The sequence below is a fragment of the Desmodus rotundus genome, chromosome 4, assembly GCF_022682495.2.
Source record: "Desmodus rotundus isolate HL8 chromosome 4, HLdesRot8A.1, whole genome shotgun sequence".
Classification (NCBI taxonomy): Eukaryota; Metazoa; Chordata; class Mammalia; order Chiroptera; family Phyllostomidae; genus Desmodus; species Desmodus rotundus.
Genome location: NC_071390.1, coordinates 95,921,998 through 95,940,129, shown reverse-complemented (window position 1 = coordinate 95,940,129; position 18,132 = coordinate 95,921,998). Strand labels below are relative to the sequence as shown.

Sequence of the window (18,132 nt, the reverse complement as noted above, 5' to 3'; positions counted from 1 at the left end):
AAAACCTCCTTTCCCCAATACATAAGATGAATATGAAGAATCACGTCTACTAACAGTGTTGGAAGGCACAGTATAAAATAAAGATATCACAGGTCACCTTACGGTGAAATATTAGTGATAATGTATTCTTGCAAAGCCCCAAACCTCCTTCTATCAGTTACTGTTGAATTCTTAAAAACAAATAACACTGTATATTTATTTTTTTACTGTGGTTATTGTCTGTCTCCCTCTCTAGGATGTAAGTGCCATGTACTTGGTGGTTTAGAACAACAAATACGCACTGTCTCCCACACAGCTCTAGGCAGAAGTCTGAAGTCAAGTTGTTGGCAGGGCCACACTTCCTCTGAAGCCTTTGGAGGAGGCCTGCCTTGCAGGTTCCTGGTTTCTGGTGCTTTGCCATCAGTCTTCGGCGTTCCCTGCCTTGGAGCTGTGCAACTCCAATTTCTGTGCTGTGGCCGTCTCCCTGTGTGTCTCTGTCTCCACAAGTCCATTTCTTGTAAGGACAATAGTCACGTTGGATCAGAGGCCCATCCTGTGATCTCATCCTCACTATCTGCAATGACGTGATTTCCAAACCAGGTCACGTTCTGAGTTCCAGAGGGCTGGGACTCCAACATACCTTCTTTTGAGGGACACAGTTCAACCCATAACAAATGGAGTGATTTCTTGAGAGAAATGTGTCGTAAAAGGAATTTTTAAGTGCTAATAGATAATGTTTTCTGTTCATGGGAATGGTCTAGTGCAGAGGGCAAAACTGATGATATAGTAAGCAAGAGAAGGTATAATTGTGGGAACAAAGACCTTGAATGAACAAGCGAGATACATTGTCCCAGTGGAGAGCTGGTCTTAGAAAACAGCTCGAACAGTTTATTTGCAATAACAGGAGAGATGGCAGAGTTTAAGAGTTCAAATAAGGGAGGGCTATAGATTTGATGATGGAAGAAGAAATTTCTCTTCTGAGTGTTTATATTTTATTAGTGAAAAAGAAACAAATATTTCTGATTTGAAACGCAGATAAATGTCATCATCACAATTAGCACTGTTTAGGGAATTGTGGCACACGTTGAAAAAAGAAAGAAGTATATAAAAGTACCCTGCCGTGCTGGAAACACATACACTCACACTCCCCACCCCCCCTTTGTGATGGGTACTTTCACTGCACTCTCTACTGTAGTCCTTACAACATTTGATAAAGGCATTTCCTTTTTGAAATCCTCCCCTGAGGACATTTTCCTCATTGCTTTTTTAGAGAGAGAGAGGGAGAGAGAGAGAGAATTGATGCTAGGGACCTTTGTATCATTTTTTAAAATCATGTGTTTTAGATAATAATTAGCTGTTAGAAGAATCCAGGCAAAGAAAATAAATGCCCCCCCAAACACCCCAACCCACGTGAACAGCTATAAAAGAGTCACAAGTAGAAGTGCACTGGAAATAGCACTCCTGGGTTTGCTGTGACGACTTCACCAGTTGATCAAACTCTGATGCCTCTTTGTGTGTGTGTGTGTGTGTTTGCAGAATTATTCTCACTTTATTTCTGGAGAAGTTTGATCAGTAACTGAGGGGGAGCCCAGGTCTGGGGGTGGGGGGAACACCTTGGGCCTCTTTGTGTTTTAATATGGCTTCCTGGCCAGCAGTTCAGTCAGAAAACATTGTCTCTTTTTGTTTTTGTTTCTCAAACATATTAGCAGATAGAGGTCTTTAGCATCCTTATCAATACATTTGTCAAAAGAAGATTGAGAATTTGAAATGTATACTGCTCTTTAATGTTGGTGTTTGTTATAAATGACTCAACACATAAAATGAATTTCCTTTTCTGTATTTAGTTTACCTTTGATTTAAATTCACTCCTAATATTTAAGAATATAAATTATATGCAAAACATTATTTTCTGGTGAAGGCAATGAGTTAATTTTCCAAATGTTCATATACTGGAATTGAAGTTTCAAATAATAATTGAAGCAAAAGTTGTATGAAGAAAATAACCTCTGTAAGGAAATGATGGTATTTATCCAACTACACATTCATCTGGATGATTTAGTGAGAAAACTGTTATCTGATTGTAGGCTTCGACCAGACCTGCCCTAGTGACCAAGCTGCCCCAGACTGATGATGTCTTCATTCTAACTGTAGATTAGAGCGAGTAATGGCAGATACTATTTTTGTTGATGGAATTGGAGCTATAGTCATAAAAGTTGAATTCTATAGTGTCAGCAGTAGCATAGATGCATTAAAAAATGACAGTAATCTAAATATTCTCTCTTTTAAAAACCAGGCATCTCTGAACCTACTCTAGAAAAGGCTTTCCTTTGATCTGGTCTCTGACAGCACCCAACTCCAGCCGTGGTGCCACATCTACAGCAGAGCCCGGGACACAGTGCGGGAGACGCGGGAGACGCTGTCGCTCTCATACCTCTTCCTTTTCTAATCCCAGTCATTTGCTAATCTCACTCTCCAGCCTTGGCCAAGATGGAGCATGGAGAACCTCTTTCAAGATAAAGGAGCAGAAAGGAAACTAATGCTTATCAGCTTCAGATTTCTGTCTAAATTACCTGGACAACAAATTTATTTTGACTCCAAGTTTATTCCAAGATTTTTCTGGATTCGTTAAAAATTCAAGTCCTAGAACTAAAAAATGATAAAGAATAAAATAGACAGTGATCTAACAAAGATAAATTTGCATTATAAAGGTTGAAAACTAACCTAATATTGGTAAAAATCTGTTTGTGTTGATGATGGGTGGATTAAGAAGGAAGAAACAACTTGGAGAAGTTATTTTAAATAAAATATTTTAGATCAATTTTTTGGTTTTATTTGGATGGTTTAGTATTTAGGTAGCCACATTTTACATTGAAACTCTCTGAAGTCATTATTATTCCCATGCAATATTTTGGATTTTAAGGTTTTAGTCTGTCTTTTTCCTTCACATGTGGGAAGGTATAATTGCAGCTGGAAAGTTTTAGGAAGCATAAAAATTCTGGCCTTGGGGCATTTTTCCTGCTAAATATTGCAGACTCAGTTCTTGTTCTTAATGTGAATCCGTAATGAACCCTGTAGACCAATCAAATTAAAGGAAATCACACAGGCATGAATCCAGAAGGGGAAAGTTTCACCACACTCTTAACGCTGGCTTTTCAATCCAAAGGTGTTTATTTTATTATTCTACTTAACTCTGTAATGTTTTTATTTTGTTGTTGTTGCTATTTTAAAATTAATAGTAAAAATTTAATTGTGAAGTCATTTTTTTTTCCAGATTTAGAAAATATTTTTAAAAGTCAGAAAAAATGTTGTCACATTTCCACCATCCATATAGGATCACAGTTGATGTTTTTGTGCACGCAATTCTTTTTTCCAAGCACGTTTCTTACAAAAATGAATTCAAGCTCATTAAAAAATTAAGATTATATCAGCAACATATTCCAAAGACATTTAAGATAATGTGAACTGTATTTAAAGGACAACTACAGTTAGTTTGAAGATAAAACAATTTGGAAATTACAGTTTGGAGAGTCAATTCCATTTTAAATAATAAAACTAATTGAAAAATGTCAAAGGAAATAAGAACTTAATATATGAAACTCATATTATCAAACTCATACCATTATAAATCAATTCCTTCTATCCTCCTTCTTCCTCTCTCCTCCCCTCAAATTCACAAATGATAGATAGTAAATGATTAAAAAGGAATCCATCTGTGCTCAGTGTTTTCTTGGAATTAATTTCATTATAGCAATTCTTTCTTCTTTTATATAAGAGAAATCTAGATGATAGTTATGGAACTTGGGAATAAAGCACCCACTTTTTCCTGCTTGCATTAACCTTGAAAAGACCCATGGTGCTTTTGTCTGAGTAGATATTTGGGTTTCTTTTAACAGGATATATTTTCCTTATCTCATTTAGGTCCCAAACTGCAGTGGAAAATGTATTTTTCACTTATGAAAAAGAACAAACATGTTTTGGGTAACTTGGATTGAGAACTAGAAGACAAGTAGCGTCACAATGCTGTAAACCGCGCTCCAAATGACCTTTCAATCTGGTTTGACCCATTTGAAATTTTAGTTTTCCTTGGCTCTGCCATTTATGAAATGCTTTAATTTGTCTTATGACATTGAACTCTGAGCACAGCCCCGTGAGATTCATGGAAGAGCTCAAGGACTGAAACTACAAAGATGACAAACTGTTTACATGGTGTCATTTAGAATGAGAACTCAAGTCTTCTCATCCTTGTTCCATTGTTCTACCCTCACTGCTGTGCCACCAGAAGACTTTGGGTTGGAGTAGTCTGCGGTGCATTCCTTAGGGACGTGGCAGCTCTTTCAAGCAGGGCGTCACTGCTTTACCAGGGGTCATGGACGAGTGCTTCATAACTGCGAGAGTACCTCCGCAGCAAGAATGTGGTGTGAATGAGTCTCTGGAAAAAACCTGGAAGTGGAGCTGGTCAAGAGAATCCTTATGAAGATTAAACTCCTAATCCTGCATGCACTGAAGAGAAAACACTTGCTCTGTTTGTTTTTTAACTTTCAATAATGAAAGAAGCAACAGCAGGAAGAGCGTGCAAGGGGAGAGATGTGGATCCCAGGTGCTAAGGGGTTGAGAACCCTGAGAAGAGCTCCCTGGCATAATTTCATTCCCTAAATTTGCCTAAGACTAGGCTTTGTATTAAGCTCTTATCCTGAAAACAAAATTCTTAATTGCTCTCACATGATTATATTTCCCGGCAGGTCAATTTCACTCAAGCTTTGGGATTCTGACCCTCAAGTGTTGGGAGAGTTGAGATATGGTAAGTACCCTTTTAAGGAGAATCGTTCATGCTCGTTGCTCCACTTACCCCATTCGCCATCAAAGACTCTGTCTATTCAAGATTCACAGAGTGAGAGGAGCTAGATGCCTTTCAGGGCTATTTTTACAAATCTATGCTATTTTTCTTAGCTTTCCGTGATACAGAATCATGCCAGGCACGCAGCACGGGAGCTTCTCATCTCATGTTCGGGATTGTCCTCATTGGGCACATGAAGACGCCGACTGATCTAACTCCCCAGTTTAGAGCCACCCAGACTTCCAGAACCATCCACGTTTTGATCATTTTTTAAATTCGTTTGGTTGTAAAAGACACATCTTTTGAAAAATTCAAATGCCAAAGAATATGCCAAATGTATAAAAAAAATATACATTTTTCTAATTCTTCTCTCCAGAGAAAGGTGTTATTCTTCCCTTTGAATTTCCTGTTCCCCAAACCTACTTCTCAGGAGGGAAGCAGTGTAGATAGCTTGGTGTGTAATCCCGTAGACCTTTGCTGATGTTAAGTGCCTGGGCTCAAGTATGCGCACACGCGTTGTATATGCAGCTTTGCAACATATTCTGATGCTCCCTTTTTCATTAATTTATTTAACATCTTTCCATGTTAGACACGTAAGTTTTCCAAAAATTCTAAGAATGTGTTTAAAAATGTGTGGAATTATTAAACCCAGAAACTATAGGGAGGCTGTGCTGGGTGAGCTGAGCTGAATGGAAACAAAAGACCTGGGATATGAGCCTATTAGGAAAGAACTAGAGAGAAAGAAGGAAAGAGACCTAAGAAGAACGTGGGCTAATATAGTTTCCAGTTTCATTTTCTCAACCCAATAAAAGCCACAAGCTGTTATTATTCTTAAAACATTGGTTATTATTTTTGGTGGTATAATGAAAAGAAGCAAGTTTGGGTCTATGTTTCCGTCTAAATGTATGCTTGACCATGTCACTTAACTCCCAGCCTGAGCTTCCGTTTCCTTACTCAGAATGACTAGATTAGACTTGATGATATCTTTGGTTCTTTCCATTTCTGATTAGTGCTTTAATTTCCTGGAAAACAACCTCAAGAATGTTGTTAAGTATAAAGTAGACTTTGTTCCAGGGTCGTGTTGGTTGTTCTTGTCCATCTTTAATGGCAGTTCAGTAGTCCGATTACACGGATCACATTACCCTGCTTTAGCTTATAATACTGTCACTCTGCTTTACAGGGAATAAAGAGTTTTCACGCGCCTTATCGCATCTGATTTTCAGTTATTTAGTGATGTGGAGTGAGCAAATATTATTTAATGCCATTTTGTGTGTTAGGAATTAAGTGCAGTGTAGACTTACACAAATCTGATTCCTGCCTACATTGTCGGTGGCACTGATGGCTGAAGAGACAGTGTGATTTGGATAGAGTCACCACCATCTTGCTCTGATTTGAGAAGCTTATGTGTGGCATGTTTGTGATAATAAGGAATAAATATTATTTGGTATTTGTAATACAGGAAAAAGGAGGTTTAAATTCACCAAGGAGACTTCCACTGCAGATGACCATAAAGAATCTTTTGGAACATCATTAGATAAAAGACACCTTTGACCCAGTGGAACTTTGAGATTTTTCCTGATTTTGTCAGATTCTGCGTTTCTGCTCCAGACTCTCCAGCTGCAAAGACACTCCTGTAGTTCTTGCTCTTTCAGGTCCTCCAGGGTTTTTTATTTTGCATTTCTTTGTCCTGGAATGTGCTTTTACTCCCTGTCTTTCTGTCAAACTTCTACTTATCATTCAAGCTCAAGGGTTAACTGCTCCATCAATTATTTGCTCAGCATCTTCTGCAGACATAGGTGCTCCTATCTCTCTCTGCTGGAACCTTTAAAATCTCCCTTATAGCAACCATCTCACTTCTGCTTAACCTCAATTACAAGCATTTCACGGAAACTGAAATTCCTCTTCACACTAGCATTCCCACACCACACAGACTGTGATGCAGACGGTAAAAATATGTAGTGAGTTCAGGTAATTTTACTGAATATTATCAAGTCAGGATTTTAGCAAAATTTTTTAATTTCTATGTAATTTGTTGCCAGGAGTTTCTCCTTATTCTACTCAATGTTTTATTTTTAAAATTTTGAAGCAATTACAAACTTGCAGAAAAGATGCCTGGTACAAAGACCTTTCCTCTGAACCATTTGAGGGTAAGTAGCTGCTCTGATGCCCCGTTCGTCACCTCAGAGTACTTGAACAGGTATTTCCGCGTTCTTTGACCACTTCCTTGCTCTTAGGTGTAAGAGTTTCTGGGTTCATCTTGTTTCTTTTTCTGCCCAGTCCTGTGATCAACCCTTTCTCTAAGGAGCCCTGGTTCTTACTAGTGGAGAGCAGTTTTTAGAAGCCAAACTCAGGGCTCTGCTCATTGCTCATTGCTCATTACATATGCTCATTGCTGTCAGGGTGCCACTGTTCCCAGGCCATCTCAGGGGACAGCATTGGGGATTATTTACAACTGTCTATTTTCATCTGTTTATATACAGAAAGCCGTGATTTTACTCTGATATCTCCAATTCCAACCTAACACCATGAGTTCATTCTACTTTTCTAGTTCATTGCTCCTTTTCTCCCTCTCCGTGTTTGCGACAGCCTTCCCCAAAGCGTGAAAACTGGCCACTATTGTGTATAATATACTTACTTAATGAATCTCCAATGTATAACTCATCTTCTATTTTTGATGTCATCTCTTGATCCCCCACTTCTCCTCTGCTTCTGATACTGTATTATTTTGCACCCAAATTTCAATATGTGGGGCGGTTTCCGCACTCAGTAGTAACAAAAGATTGTGACTGGGAAACATTTGAAGGTGTTAGAAAAAGTAACGTTTGACATTAAATGCCCTCTGCATTGGAGACTTGATCTTTCATTTCTCTTCTGGGTATTTCATGTTTTGATTTGATAAATTACTACCAAATTAGACATTTAGAAATAAAAGGGCTGAAATGGATATTTGTTCTTCTCATCCAATTTTCTTCTTTTATTGATGAGGGAGTTGCATTCTGGTTAGGTCACACGACTTTCCCTAGTTTCCCTGGTGATCTAGAAAAAGGATATTTTCAACATCCTAGCCAGTGTTCTCTTCATTGTTATCATTCAAAATTATTTGACCTTAAGGAAAGATTTCCGAGAGAAAGAATAGCTTATACATATACACCTTATCTTTTAAATTGGAAGTTTTTTTCTTCAGCAGTGGGATTGCTAACAGAATGCCATGTTTTGGGCCCTAAAACATTATCTGAACAGGACTTTGCTGATCATATTCTATAAGAGCAGAGTATCTGGACACTTACCTTACTAACTTGGTAGTTAGTAATAATGGTAATTTGACAGTTAGTGTGGGTGAAGGAAAGGATTCTATGGAAGATCATAAATTCCTCACTAGGCAGGTCATGGTGTGTAGTCATGGCCTTGCTCCACCAATGGAATGCCTGGCCAGGGCCAGTCCTGTGACTGCTTTAGTAAGGGGCTTATTTGCCTTAATCAAGCCCTGTCCACTGTTTCTGTGTATCCAGGTTAACACATCTTTGAGATGCCTCTTTTGTTTAGACTCCTTTTAAAACATGACCACCTTCAAGAGCATGCGTAATCTCAATTATTCTGTAACCCCATCCCCACCTTGCTTTCTCCCACCTCCATGTAATCTTCCCTAACATTTCCTCCTTGATTTCAAATGCATAAAAGAAGTTGCAAAACTATTACTTTCCAGAGCAATTGAGATCTTGTTTCCCGGGAATTGCCATAAGTTTTGGCTTAGATAAACTGTTGTAAAAATTATTTATTGGTTTGAACTTTTCTTATGTCAACATTAGTAGTTAAAATTTTGAATACTTCCTCTTAGTTGCATGTCTACATTATGTTAACTATTTGGTAAGGTTCCCAAGCAGGTTGATTATTACTTATTTTTCTGTTTATTGCCTTGTGTGGCTCACGGGTTGGTAAAATGTGCATACATAGACATGAAAGGTTGATAAATAAAATGTTTTCAAAGTATCCATGATACAAAATTTGTATTAATTTAAACACATTTATGTTTGTGGAAAATCCAACATGTTATCAGTGTTGCTGTTCCAGCTGGGAACGGACAACTCGTTGGGTGTAGATGAACCATCTAGAGCAGCAATTTTCGACAGTTGTGCCCACAGCACACTACTGTGCCCCAAGATTTTTTTTAATTTTAAATTTATTTATTTATTTATTTAATTTTTATTGTTATTCAATTACAGTTGTATGCCTTTTCTCCCCATCCCTCCACCCCACCCCAGCTGAACCCACCTCCCAGCCCCACCTCCATCCTCCCCCTTGATTTTGTCCATGTGTCCTTTATAGTAGTTCCTGTAATCCCTGTCCTCACTCTCCCCTCCCCACTCCCCTCTGTCCGTTGTTAGATTGTTCTTAACTTCAATGTCTCTGGTTATATTTTGTTTGCTTTTTTCTTCTGTTGATTACGTTCCAGTTAAAGGTGAGATCATATGGTATTTGTCCCTCACCGCCTGGCTTATTTCACTTAGCATAATGCTCTCCAGTTCCATCCATGCTGTTGCACAGGGTATAAGCTCCTTCTTTCTCTCTGCTGCGTAGAATTCCATTGTGTAAATATACCATAGTTTTTGGATCCATTCGTTTGCTGATGGGCACTTAGGTTGCTTCCAGTACTTGGCTATTGTAAATTGTGCTGCTATGAACATTGGGGTGCATAGGTTCTTTTGGATTGGTGTTTCGGGGTTCTTAGGGTATATTCCCAGCAGCGGAATTGCTGGGTCAAAGGGCAGTTCCATTTTTAGTTTTCTGAGGAAATTCCATACTGTTTTCCAGTGGCCTCACCAGTCTGCATTCCCACCAACAGTGCAGTAGGGTTCCCTTTTCTCCGCATCCTCTCCAACATTTGTTTGTTGATTTGTTTATGCTGGCCACTCTAACTGGTGTGAGATGGTACCTCATTGTGGTTTTAATTTGCATCTCTCTGATGTGCCTCAAGAATTTTTAAAATAGGCATTACCTCACTATTCAGTCATGGACACACTGACCTCTTTCTCCTTAGATTGTCAAATAAAAAAATGGCAACACACACACACGCACACACACAGCAACATGGTGCTACAGGCAGAGCCGTGAGAAAATGCTCAGTGTCATCATGAGCAAAGAAAAGTAACTTTCTCAAAACAATAACAAGGGTAGTGAGGGCTCGAGCGCCTCCCAGTGCCTGCTGTGTGGAACCCAGAAGTATGCAAAAGAGGATTATGGAACATTAAAAAAAGAAAATTACATTATAACATAACAATTCTTTATGTTTCTCAGTGAGGAGGTGATGCCTTTTCTCCCCATCCCTCCACCCCACCCCAGCTGAACCCACCTCCCGGCCTCACCTCCATCCTCCCCCTTGATTTTGTCCATGTGTCCTTTATAGTAGTTCCTGTAATCCCCTGTCCTCACTGTCCCCTCCCCACTCCCCCCTGTCCATTGTTAGATTGTTCTTAACTTCAATGTCTCTGGTTATATAGTCTGGTGATTGCCAGAGGGAAGGGGGGATGGAGGAACGTAGAAGGTAAAGCAAGGATAAATGGCGATGGAAGGAGACTTGACCTGGGGTGGTAAACACACAATACAATAGACAGTTGATATGTTATAGAATAGAATACCTGAAACCTGTGTAATTTTATCAACCAGTGTCACCCCAATGAATTCAGTTTAAAAAAGGCCCTGGCCCAGTGGCTTGGTTGGTTGGAGCATCACCTAGTGCACCAAAATGTTGCAGGTTCGATCCCTGGTCAGGATGCATACCTAGGTTGTGGGTTTGATCCATCTGACTGATGTTTCTCTCTCTCACTCTCTCTTCTTTCCTCTCTCTCTAAAATCAATAAAAACATATTCTTGGGTGAGGATGAAAAAATAAGAATACAGCCCCGCAAAATTACAACAGCCAACACAACAGTAGCCATTGGGTACGAATAAATCAAAATTATACCTGTTTTTTTTTGTTACATTGGCAAAAAATATCATATCCTTTTTGGTGTGCCACAGAATTTTGGTAATAAGTTTATGTGTACCATGAGATGAAAAAAGGTGAAAATCACTGATCTAGAGATTTCATTAATTTCCAAGAATCACCTTGAGTCACTGAGATCAAAACAAAAAATAGGCAACAAAGTATACTTGAGAATCAATAATTTTTTGAAAACCAATGTTTACTATGTAGTTATATAAGCGCAAGTTTTGTAAACTATAATTACATAAATAGATCTCAAACCCTCCTCACTGAGAAACATAAAGAATTGTTATGTTATAATGTAATTTTCTTTTTTTAATGTTCCATAATCCTCTTTTGCATACTTCTGGGTTCCACACAGCAGGCACTGGGAGGTGCTCGAGCCCTCACTACCCTTGTTATTGTTTTGAGAAAGTTACTTTTCTTTGCTCATGATGACACTGAGCATTTTCTCACGGCTCTGCCTGCAGCACCATGTTGCTGAAGAATCCCTGCCCTCATCGGTTTTCTCAGCAAACATCTGATTTTCTGGCTTGATCCCTGCAAACAAGAATTTGAAATTCTGGATTACAGGAAGCTGAGGAGCCTTCACTGTTGTCGGTTCTCTGCATGTGCCTGTGTTCTGTGCGTCGCCGAGTGAGCAGTGGAATGGTCCACCTTCCAGACGTTGTTTTACAATTAAGTTGGAAATTAACCTTTTATTATTTTTCAATTATAGTTTACAGTCAGTAGTATTTTGTATTAGATTTGGGTGTACAGCATAGTGGTTACACATTCATATACTTTACAAAGTGTTCCCCTTAATATTTCTAGAACCCACCAAGTACCATACATAGATATTACAATATTTTCAATAAAAATCTTGAAGAGTCCTATTAGCTGTGTAATTTAAGAGCTTAATGGTGACATGCACTTCTGGCCCTTGGGTGAAATAATTGCCCTTTTTGCACCAATATAATTCTGCAAATTAACCAATATGTAGATTCATAATTGGAAGAGACACATCATCAGATGATTTTGCTCTTCTCCCTCCAAGGCAGGAATCTTTCTACCACATACCCCTGGGTTTGGATCACTTTCAAAAATGGGGACTCATTGCTCCCCAAAGCAGCTGTGCTGATGTTCTGCAGAAGCCTTCCTCTTGGTAAGTTTGCCCTGTTGCAGCCGCCTTCTGCCCTCTGCAGTTAGAATACAATTAAATCCTCTCCACATGACAGCCCTTTGGTTGTGACCACGTGAACCCTCATTGTTCTTGAATTTTCTCTCATCTCTTCTAGGGTTTATTTAAGTTCTTGTGGGAGATGAGATTCTTTCTCCTTCCCCATACCCTTGCCCTTGTCTGGACTTAGTGTTTTGTTCGTTTGTTTGTTTGTTTGTCTGTTTTTTTGAAATGCGTTGTTTTAGGAGGCTGTGAACTTAACCAATGAAAGGCAGGAACACTTTGTATGTGTGTGTGAATGTCTCGCACAAGATGGATAGCTATTTGAACATTTCATCTACACCACTTTGGATTCTTGTTCTCTGGCATGTAACAGTGGATCATGGTTTCACTTTATTTCTGGACAATTATTTCCACCAGACACAACCTTTGATCCCAAACACTGCATTCACTTGACACAAACTTGTTGACTTCATACCTAAATCAGCTTTTCTTGAATCCTCATCTGAACAAACATTCATTTTAATCTGCGGATATCCCGTGCGGCGTCAGGAAGGGCCGGTTTGGGCAGTGCTGGCTCAGTGAGTCTACCACCACGCTACAGATTTCGTTTCCTTTTTCTCCCTTGAGTTTAAGAAGACCAAAAAAAAAAAAAAAAATTCTTGCTAATACCTTAGACAATGCAAGGGGTTCCAGACTCTATTCCAGGAAGCTGGTTTCATCAAGGTAACAAAGAGACCGTGGAGAGCAGAAAGAAGGCTAGGAGTCACCGACGTGGATGTGTCTTTAAGGTAATCCCCTGGAGTGGGGGGAGGGGGAGGGATGGACAGCAGGCTGAGCGGAGGCTGGGAATGCGAGAGAGGAGGAAAGGCCGGCGGCCAGGCGCCCCGGCGTGGACGCGCGCGGGAGTTCAGGCGGGGGGAGTGTGTCACCACGTGCTGCAGAGGCGGGGACAGGGTCATCCTCCTCTTATCTGAAAGGGTGCAGGGTGGGCAGAAACAAACAGACAGGCGAGGTGAGAGGTTAGCAGTCTAACTCAGTCCTCCCTACTAGCTTGCCTGGAGCAGAGATCTGGGATCGGGAAGTCCCATTTAGGCGCTCACACCCCAGGACGCCCGAAGGGACGGCACGTCCCAACCCTCTTAAGTTTGCTCGGAGGGAATCCGGCAGAAAGACAGGAAGAGGAGATGGGTTTCCACAGCAAGTGCAGTTTTAATCCCTAAGAACTGGCGGTGGTTTAGAGCTTTATATCCGGGAGGAGCCTGTGTCACCTCACTGTAAGCAAATCCTGGGACATTTACAAACCCGGCTACGGGGCAGCTGGCCCCGCGCCCGGCCGGGTGTTCGAGGGCTCCGGCCTCGCAGTGCTCCGGGGTCCGGCCGGCGAGTGACCCGGTGGCCTTTATCTTTCCCCCTTTGTCCTCTTTATCTCAGGCTCCCCAGGAGGCCCCGGCGCCCGCTCTGCCTATCGCTCCACACCCCCAGCTGCACCTCCACTTCAATGCTCCGCAGATCGCCGGCTGCTGCTCTTTCGAAGGCGCTGGAGAACCAGGGGCGCCCCGTGCCACCGCTGACTCAGCCGGGCGCCGACGCCTGAACCGCGCGCCCTCGGGCACCGACGCCGGTGCGCTTCAGCCCGCGTAGGGCCCGCAAGGGACAGCCCCGGCCAGGATGGCCCCCGGCCAGGCGGTGGCCCGGATCCTGCTGCTGGCGGCGGCGGGCCTCGGAGGGGCTGCGGCGGGGCCCGGGCTCGCCTTCAGCGAAGATGTGCTGAGCGTGTTCGGCGCGAATCGGAGCCTGTCGGCGGTGCAGCTCGGGCACCTGCTGCAGCAGCTGGGAGCCGCCACCGCGCAGGGCGCCCCGCAGCTCGCGCAGCTGCACTTCAACCAGGTACCGCGCGCTTTCCTGCTGGGGCTGCCCAGCGGCGCCCGTTTGTACCTGAGCGCTGTTTTCGTGGGGAAAGTGCGGGGGAAAGGATTTCTTTACGTTTTTCGAGTATGCGGCGGTGACTGGTGGCACTTGATTTTCACCAGACCCGGCTCCTTAGCCGGGGCGAGAGGGCTGGTGCGGGTTCAGGAAGCCCGAAATTGCAGCTCTATGCCTGATGAGCTGAGCGATCAGACGCTTGTGAATATAGGATTTTACAGAAAAGTTTATGAAGCAGTTAAGGCGGGAAGCACCTTAGGAAATGCAGAGTTTTATTTAAAGGTAGGAATGGCGCACTTAAATCTTCCCAGCAAAAATAACGAGCCGCTCGCACGCCGTCCTTGTTAACAGTTGCTTGGTGGGGAACAACTGCCAAGGAGATGTAACGTGGCTCTGCCTGTCCTGTGTACGTTACACGAGGCATTTAGACCCGAAGGGACTTACTGTACCCAGAACAATTAAGATTATACCTGTTAGTAAACTTCGAAACGGATATTCTAGATTGTTATTTACACAATACATATTTTATTTCTTAGAATTCTGGAGTAGGCAAAGTGTGCTTAGTGCATCCTCCCCAAACTCCTCCCCACTTTTTGAAAGTGTTAACTCAGTGCTTGACGTTTTCCCCTTCTGTTCTTGTTCCAGAGAGAACTGATGATGAATAGCAGTGAGTAACATTTCCCATATTGTTCTTCATTGCTGGCCCACGTTAGTTTGTGTTACAAAAAGTTTTTGTGGTCCGAGATGTGTGGGAAATGCTGCACACTATACTCCACTCTGGGAAATTTAGCATCTCCTAATGTATCTGACTTTAGATTACCGTTAGGGAAACTTGAATCAGGTGGACTCCTTGCTAAGAACATTATAGACAGGTGGACATTCTTTTTGTTAGAAATATCTGACCTCAATGCAAACATACTACACTCAAGGAGAACTTCCGATGCTGTGGGGTATCAGAGGGTGACCTCCCTTTAACTAGAAGGGATGGTTTTGTGTTTCACTTCTTCAGGTTCTTTAATAAACTGCAGTTTTAGCTCTGGCATGATTTAATTAAACATTTGATTTAATGTCTAAGAAATACGTTGGCAAAACCGAAATTCCCACATACATATTGATATTTTGGAAAAGAAAACAAAGCAAACAACTTCCTAAGTATTTTCTGTCTAGTTGCAATTTCTTCAAGTAGGGGGAACAGCTGAGCTAAGGTATTTCTAGGTAGGAGTAGGAGTGGTCACATGCTTGGAAAGAAGCTTGGGGCTTGACTTGCAGCTGCAAATCTGTAGCCCACACATTGTTTTGACGTACGTTATCTCCTTACCTTGCAGTGTCTGGAGAGTTGACAAATTATAAAGAGACAAAAGATCCCTGAGCCACTCCTTGGCAAAGACACTGAAAAATATGTGTAAATTATTTTGAAAAATTGGTTAAGTTTATTACCAATGTGTTTCCCCTTTTGTAAGTAGGATTCCTCAGTTGATGAATTATATATAATTGATACCCTTTCTCATTCTCATATTTGCATATTTAACTACATCCATTGTGGCCTCTGTGGGCATCGAAAAGAGACAGGAAGAAATCCATAATTACTTTGGAAATAAGGGAAGCCAAGGACAATATATCACTTAACCAGGCCTAATAAACAACAGTTTGATGTTCTAAAACGTCCTGATGAAAACAACAATCATCAAACGAAATGACAACAAATGAAAGAGATTCCAGAAGACTCTATTAATTTGCTAGCAGGAAACCACCCAATTTGGGGCAAAATTTAGGGCCGCTAATACCTGCATACTTTAAAGAATGCAACTGGAGTTTCCTCACCTGTAACAAAGTAGAATAAACAATGTACTGGCCTGTTGTGAGAAGCTTGATTTTCTGACTTTGAAAAAGACCCAGAAAATAGAACTTATTTCTATGAATCAGGGATTTATTGAATTTTCTCTGAGATCTATTCACAAAGGACATTGTTCCTTTGGATGAGGTTTGTGATATTTGTTAGGTCAGCTTTTCTCAGGTCGTAGACGACTGTACTCTGGATGTTTGTTGGAGAATTTGGAAGGTTTTCCAATATTCTTAAAGTATTCCTAAGTACTATTAAATCAACTTGTTGCTTTGGGAGACCGAAGTGACCTAAGTTCAAACTGATGACAATAGAACAACTGAGTTTATTGTTTTGCTTCATGGCTATGTGGGTACCCAGAGCAGGTGGAAGCGGCGACTCAAGCAGTGAGAAGAGGGAGCTCTTTTGGTTCAGTGGGTCTGGGAGGCGATGGGCGTCAGTCTGACCTGTGTCAGGGAGTTCCATACAACACACAGGGAAGCCCCACTGAATGCATATCTTGGGCGATTAATTTAGGGGATATAAAAATGGCCTCAGTGCTTGTTTATTCAGAAGTTCCTTTCTCTTCAGATGTTCTTTTCTTTTCATTTCCTCTTCGAAACACCTCACTCTAAGTTCTTACTGTAGATGCTGATTAAACAGCTCAATAAAAAAGGATATCCTTGTTCTCCAAATTATCATACTAAACTAATTCGAATAAATCGGAGGGCCAGGAGTGTTGTTGGGGTTTGGAGAAGTGGGACTGGCTGTGGTAGTTTTGCCTATGAGGCAACCTTTGTTTCACTCCGTCACTCAACTTCACACTTTGCTTCTCGCTCTCAACGCTCTTTTTTCCTTCATACATATCTTGCAGCATATTTCCTGCATCTTTTGTTCTTTTTCACTTGCTTGCCTGCACCTTGTTGGTACACATCTTTTAAATTATATTCAGTCTTCCGAAAGCAATACTTGGAATACGCCTCTCTCCCTGCAAAGCTGCTCTGCTGGTGAAGTCTAGACCTTGAGCCTGGCATTCAAGGCCCTGCACCTTAAGGTAGACACTGAGCAGTCTACCCACCCAGACCTAGCACTCACTAAATGGAACTGTTTGCCTTTCTGTGAATTCACCCTATATTTTGCTCAACTACTTCTTAGCTTGTTATCTTCCTTGCGTGCTTCATGTTTCCTACTGGAATGTCCTTCTTTTCTTGAATTGCCCTATTGAAATCCTACACCTTTAACTGCCCGGCTATCCTTTGCCACTACTTCTGCATAAAACCTTCCCAGGGCATTACAGCCAGCACTCATAGGCTGTTTTCTCTCCCTTTTGGAATAACTGACATATTTTCTTATTATGCTAATGACACTTAACTATTCCTGTGTTTAACAAATATTTTGAATGACTACTGTACTCTACTTAGAGTGATCATTTTAAGGTACAAATCTGATCATATCAGTCATCTTAGTAAAACAATTAAATTCTTTCAAGATAAATTTCAAACGCTTTACTGTGGCTTGGCGCTTTCGTGATCTGGTCCCTGAATATTTCTCAAGCCTTCTCCTTTGCCACTACTCCAGTCTTAATGGACTGCCTATACTTCCTGGTTTTCCATATACACCTGCTCATGCTTCAGGTAGTAGTTTAGACATAACTTTTTCAGAGAAGCCTTTCTTGGCCTGCTCAAAGGTTTAGTAAGAACCCCTTCTATGTGATCCTACATGAATCAATGCCTTTGCAGTTCTAAAATATTACATGTTGCAATTATATTACAATATGTAAATAATTTAGTATGTATTACAATTTTTTGTTTATATGGTTGCAATCTCCCCACTTCCTTACCTCTATGATTTTAAACAAATTAAAGGGAATGACTTAACTTTTCTCTCTAGGGGCTAGTGTATTGCCTGGTATATAACATGTATTCATTATATGTATTTTGAATGAATGAATTAAAATTGCTTAATGTGAGTAAGATAACTTGGGCCCTCACATGACTTTACAGTTTATTGGAGGAGGTATGACATAGGCACATGCAACTATAATGCATGATAGAATGATATGTCTAATTAAAGAATTACGAACGAAAGTGGAATTGGATCAGACTTGACTTTTCCGAAAATGTATCTTCCTGAGAGTATGAGAAGTGTTGGAGTGGGTCAGGGTGCGAACTAAGGAGGAAACGCAGTGGTTTGCACGAGTGAGACGTAATGATTGCTTGAACCTGGAGACAGCCAGGAGTTGGCATAAAGGCTCTGCCTTCTCCAGGAAGAGCAGGCAAAAGAGCCCCGAGTAAATATTTTTTGCTTCAGTCTTTTGCCTGCTATTGTCCTTTAACTGTTGTTAGAATCTCCTTCACTAGCTTCTGGCCCGATGATGCCAGAGGGAGAGGCAGTGAGGTAACTCTTGGTTCATTTCACTGGATGGCCAGGCTAAT

General features: G+C 41.1%; 1 protein-coding gene and 1 long non-coding RNA gene across 4 annotated transcripts in view; both read left to right on the top strand.

Annotated features, from left to right (window-relative positions):
- The first annotated feature begins 4,123 nt into the window (after window positions 1-4,123).
- Window positions 4,124-12,141, top strand: LOC128780650 (uncharacterized). Its single transcript, XR_008426602.2, has 3 exons — window positions 4,124-4,576; window positions 4,719-6,960; window positions 11,830-12,141. It is a non-coding gene; the product is annotated as an uncharacterized lncRNA (long non-coding RNA).
- A 488-nt stretch (window positions 12,142-12,629) lies between these two features.
- Window positions 12,630-18,132, top strand: part of SLC39A8 (solute carrier family 39 member 8) — a 67,620-nt gene continuing 62,117 nt past the window's right edge. Inside the window, exons 1-2 of one of the 3 annotated variants that reach the window (XM_053922156.2) lie at window positions 12,951-12,967; window positions 13,387-13,842. In XM_053922156.2, the coding sequence (XP_053778131.1) occupies window positions 13,624-13,842 (219 nt within the window). In that variant the 5' untranslated portion in view covers window positions 12,951-12,967; window positions 13,387-13,623. The other 2 variants (XM_053922154.1, XM_071221264.1) reach the window with 2 other exon arrangements.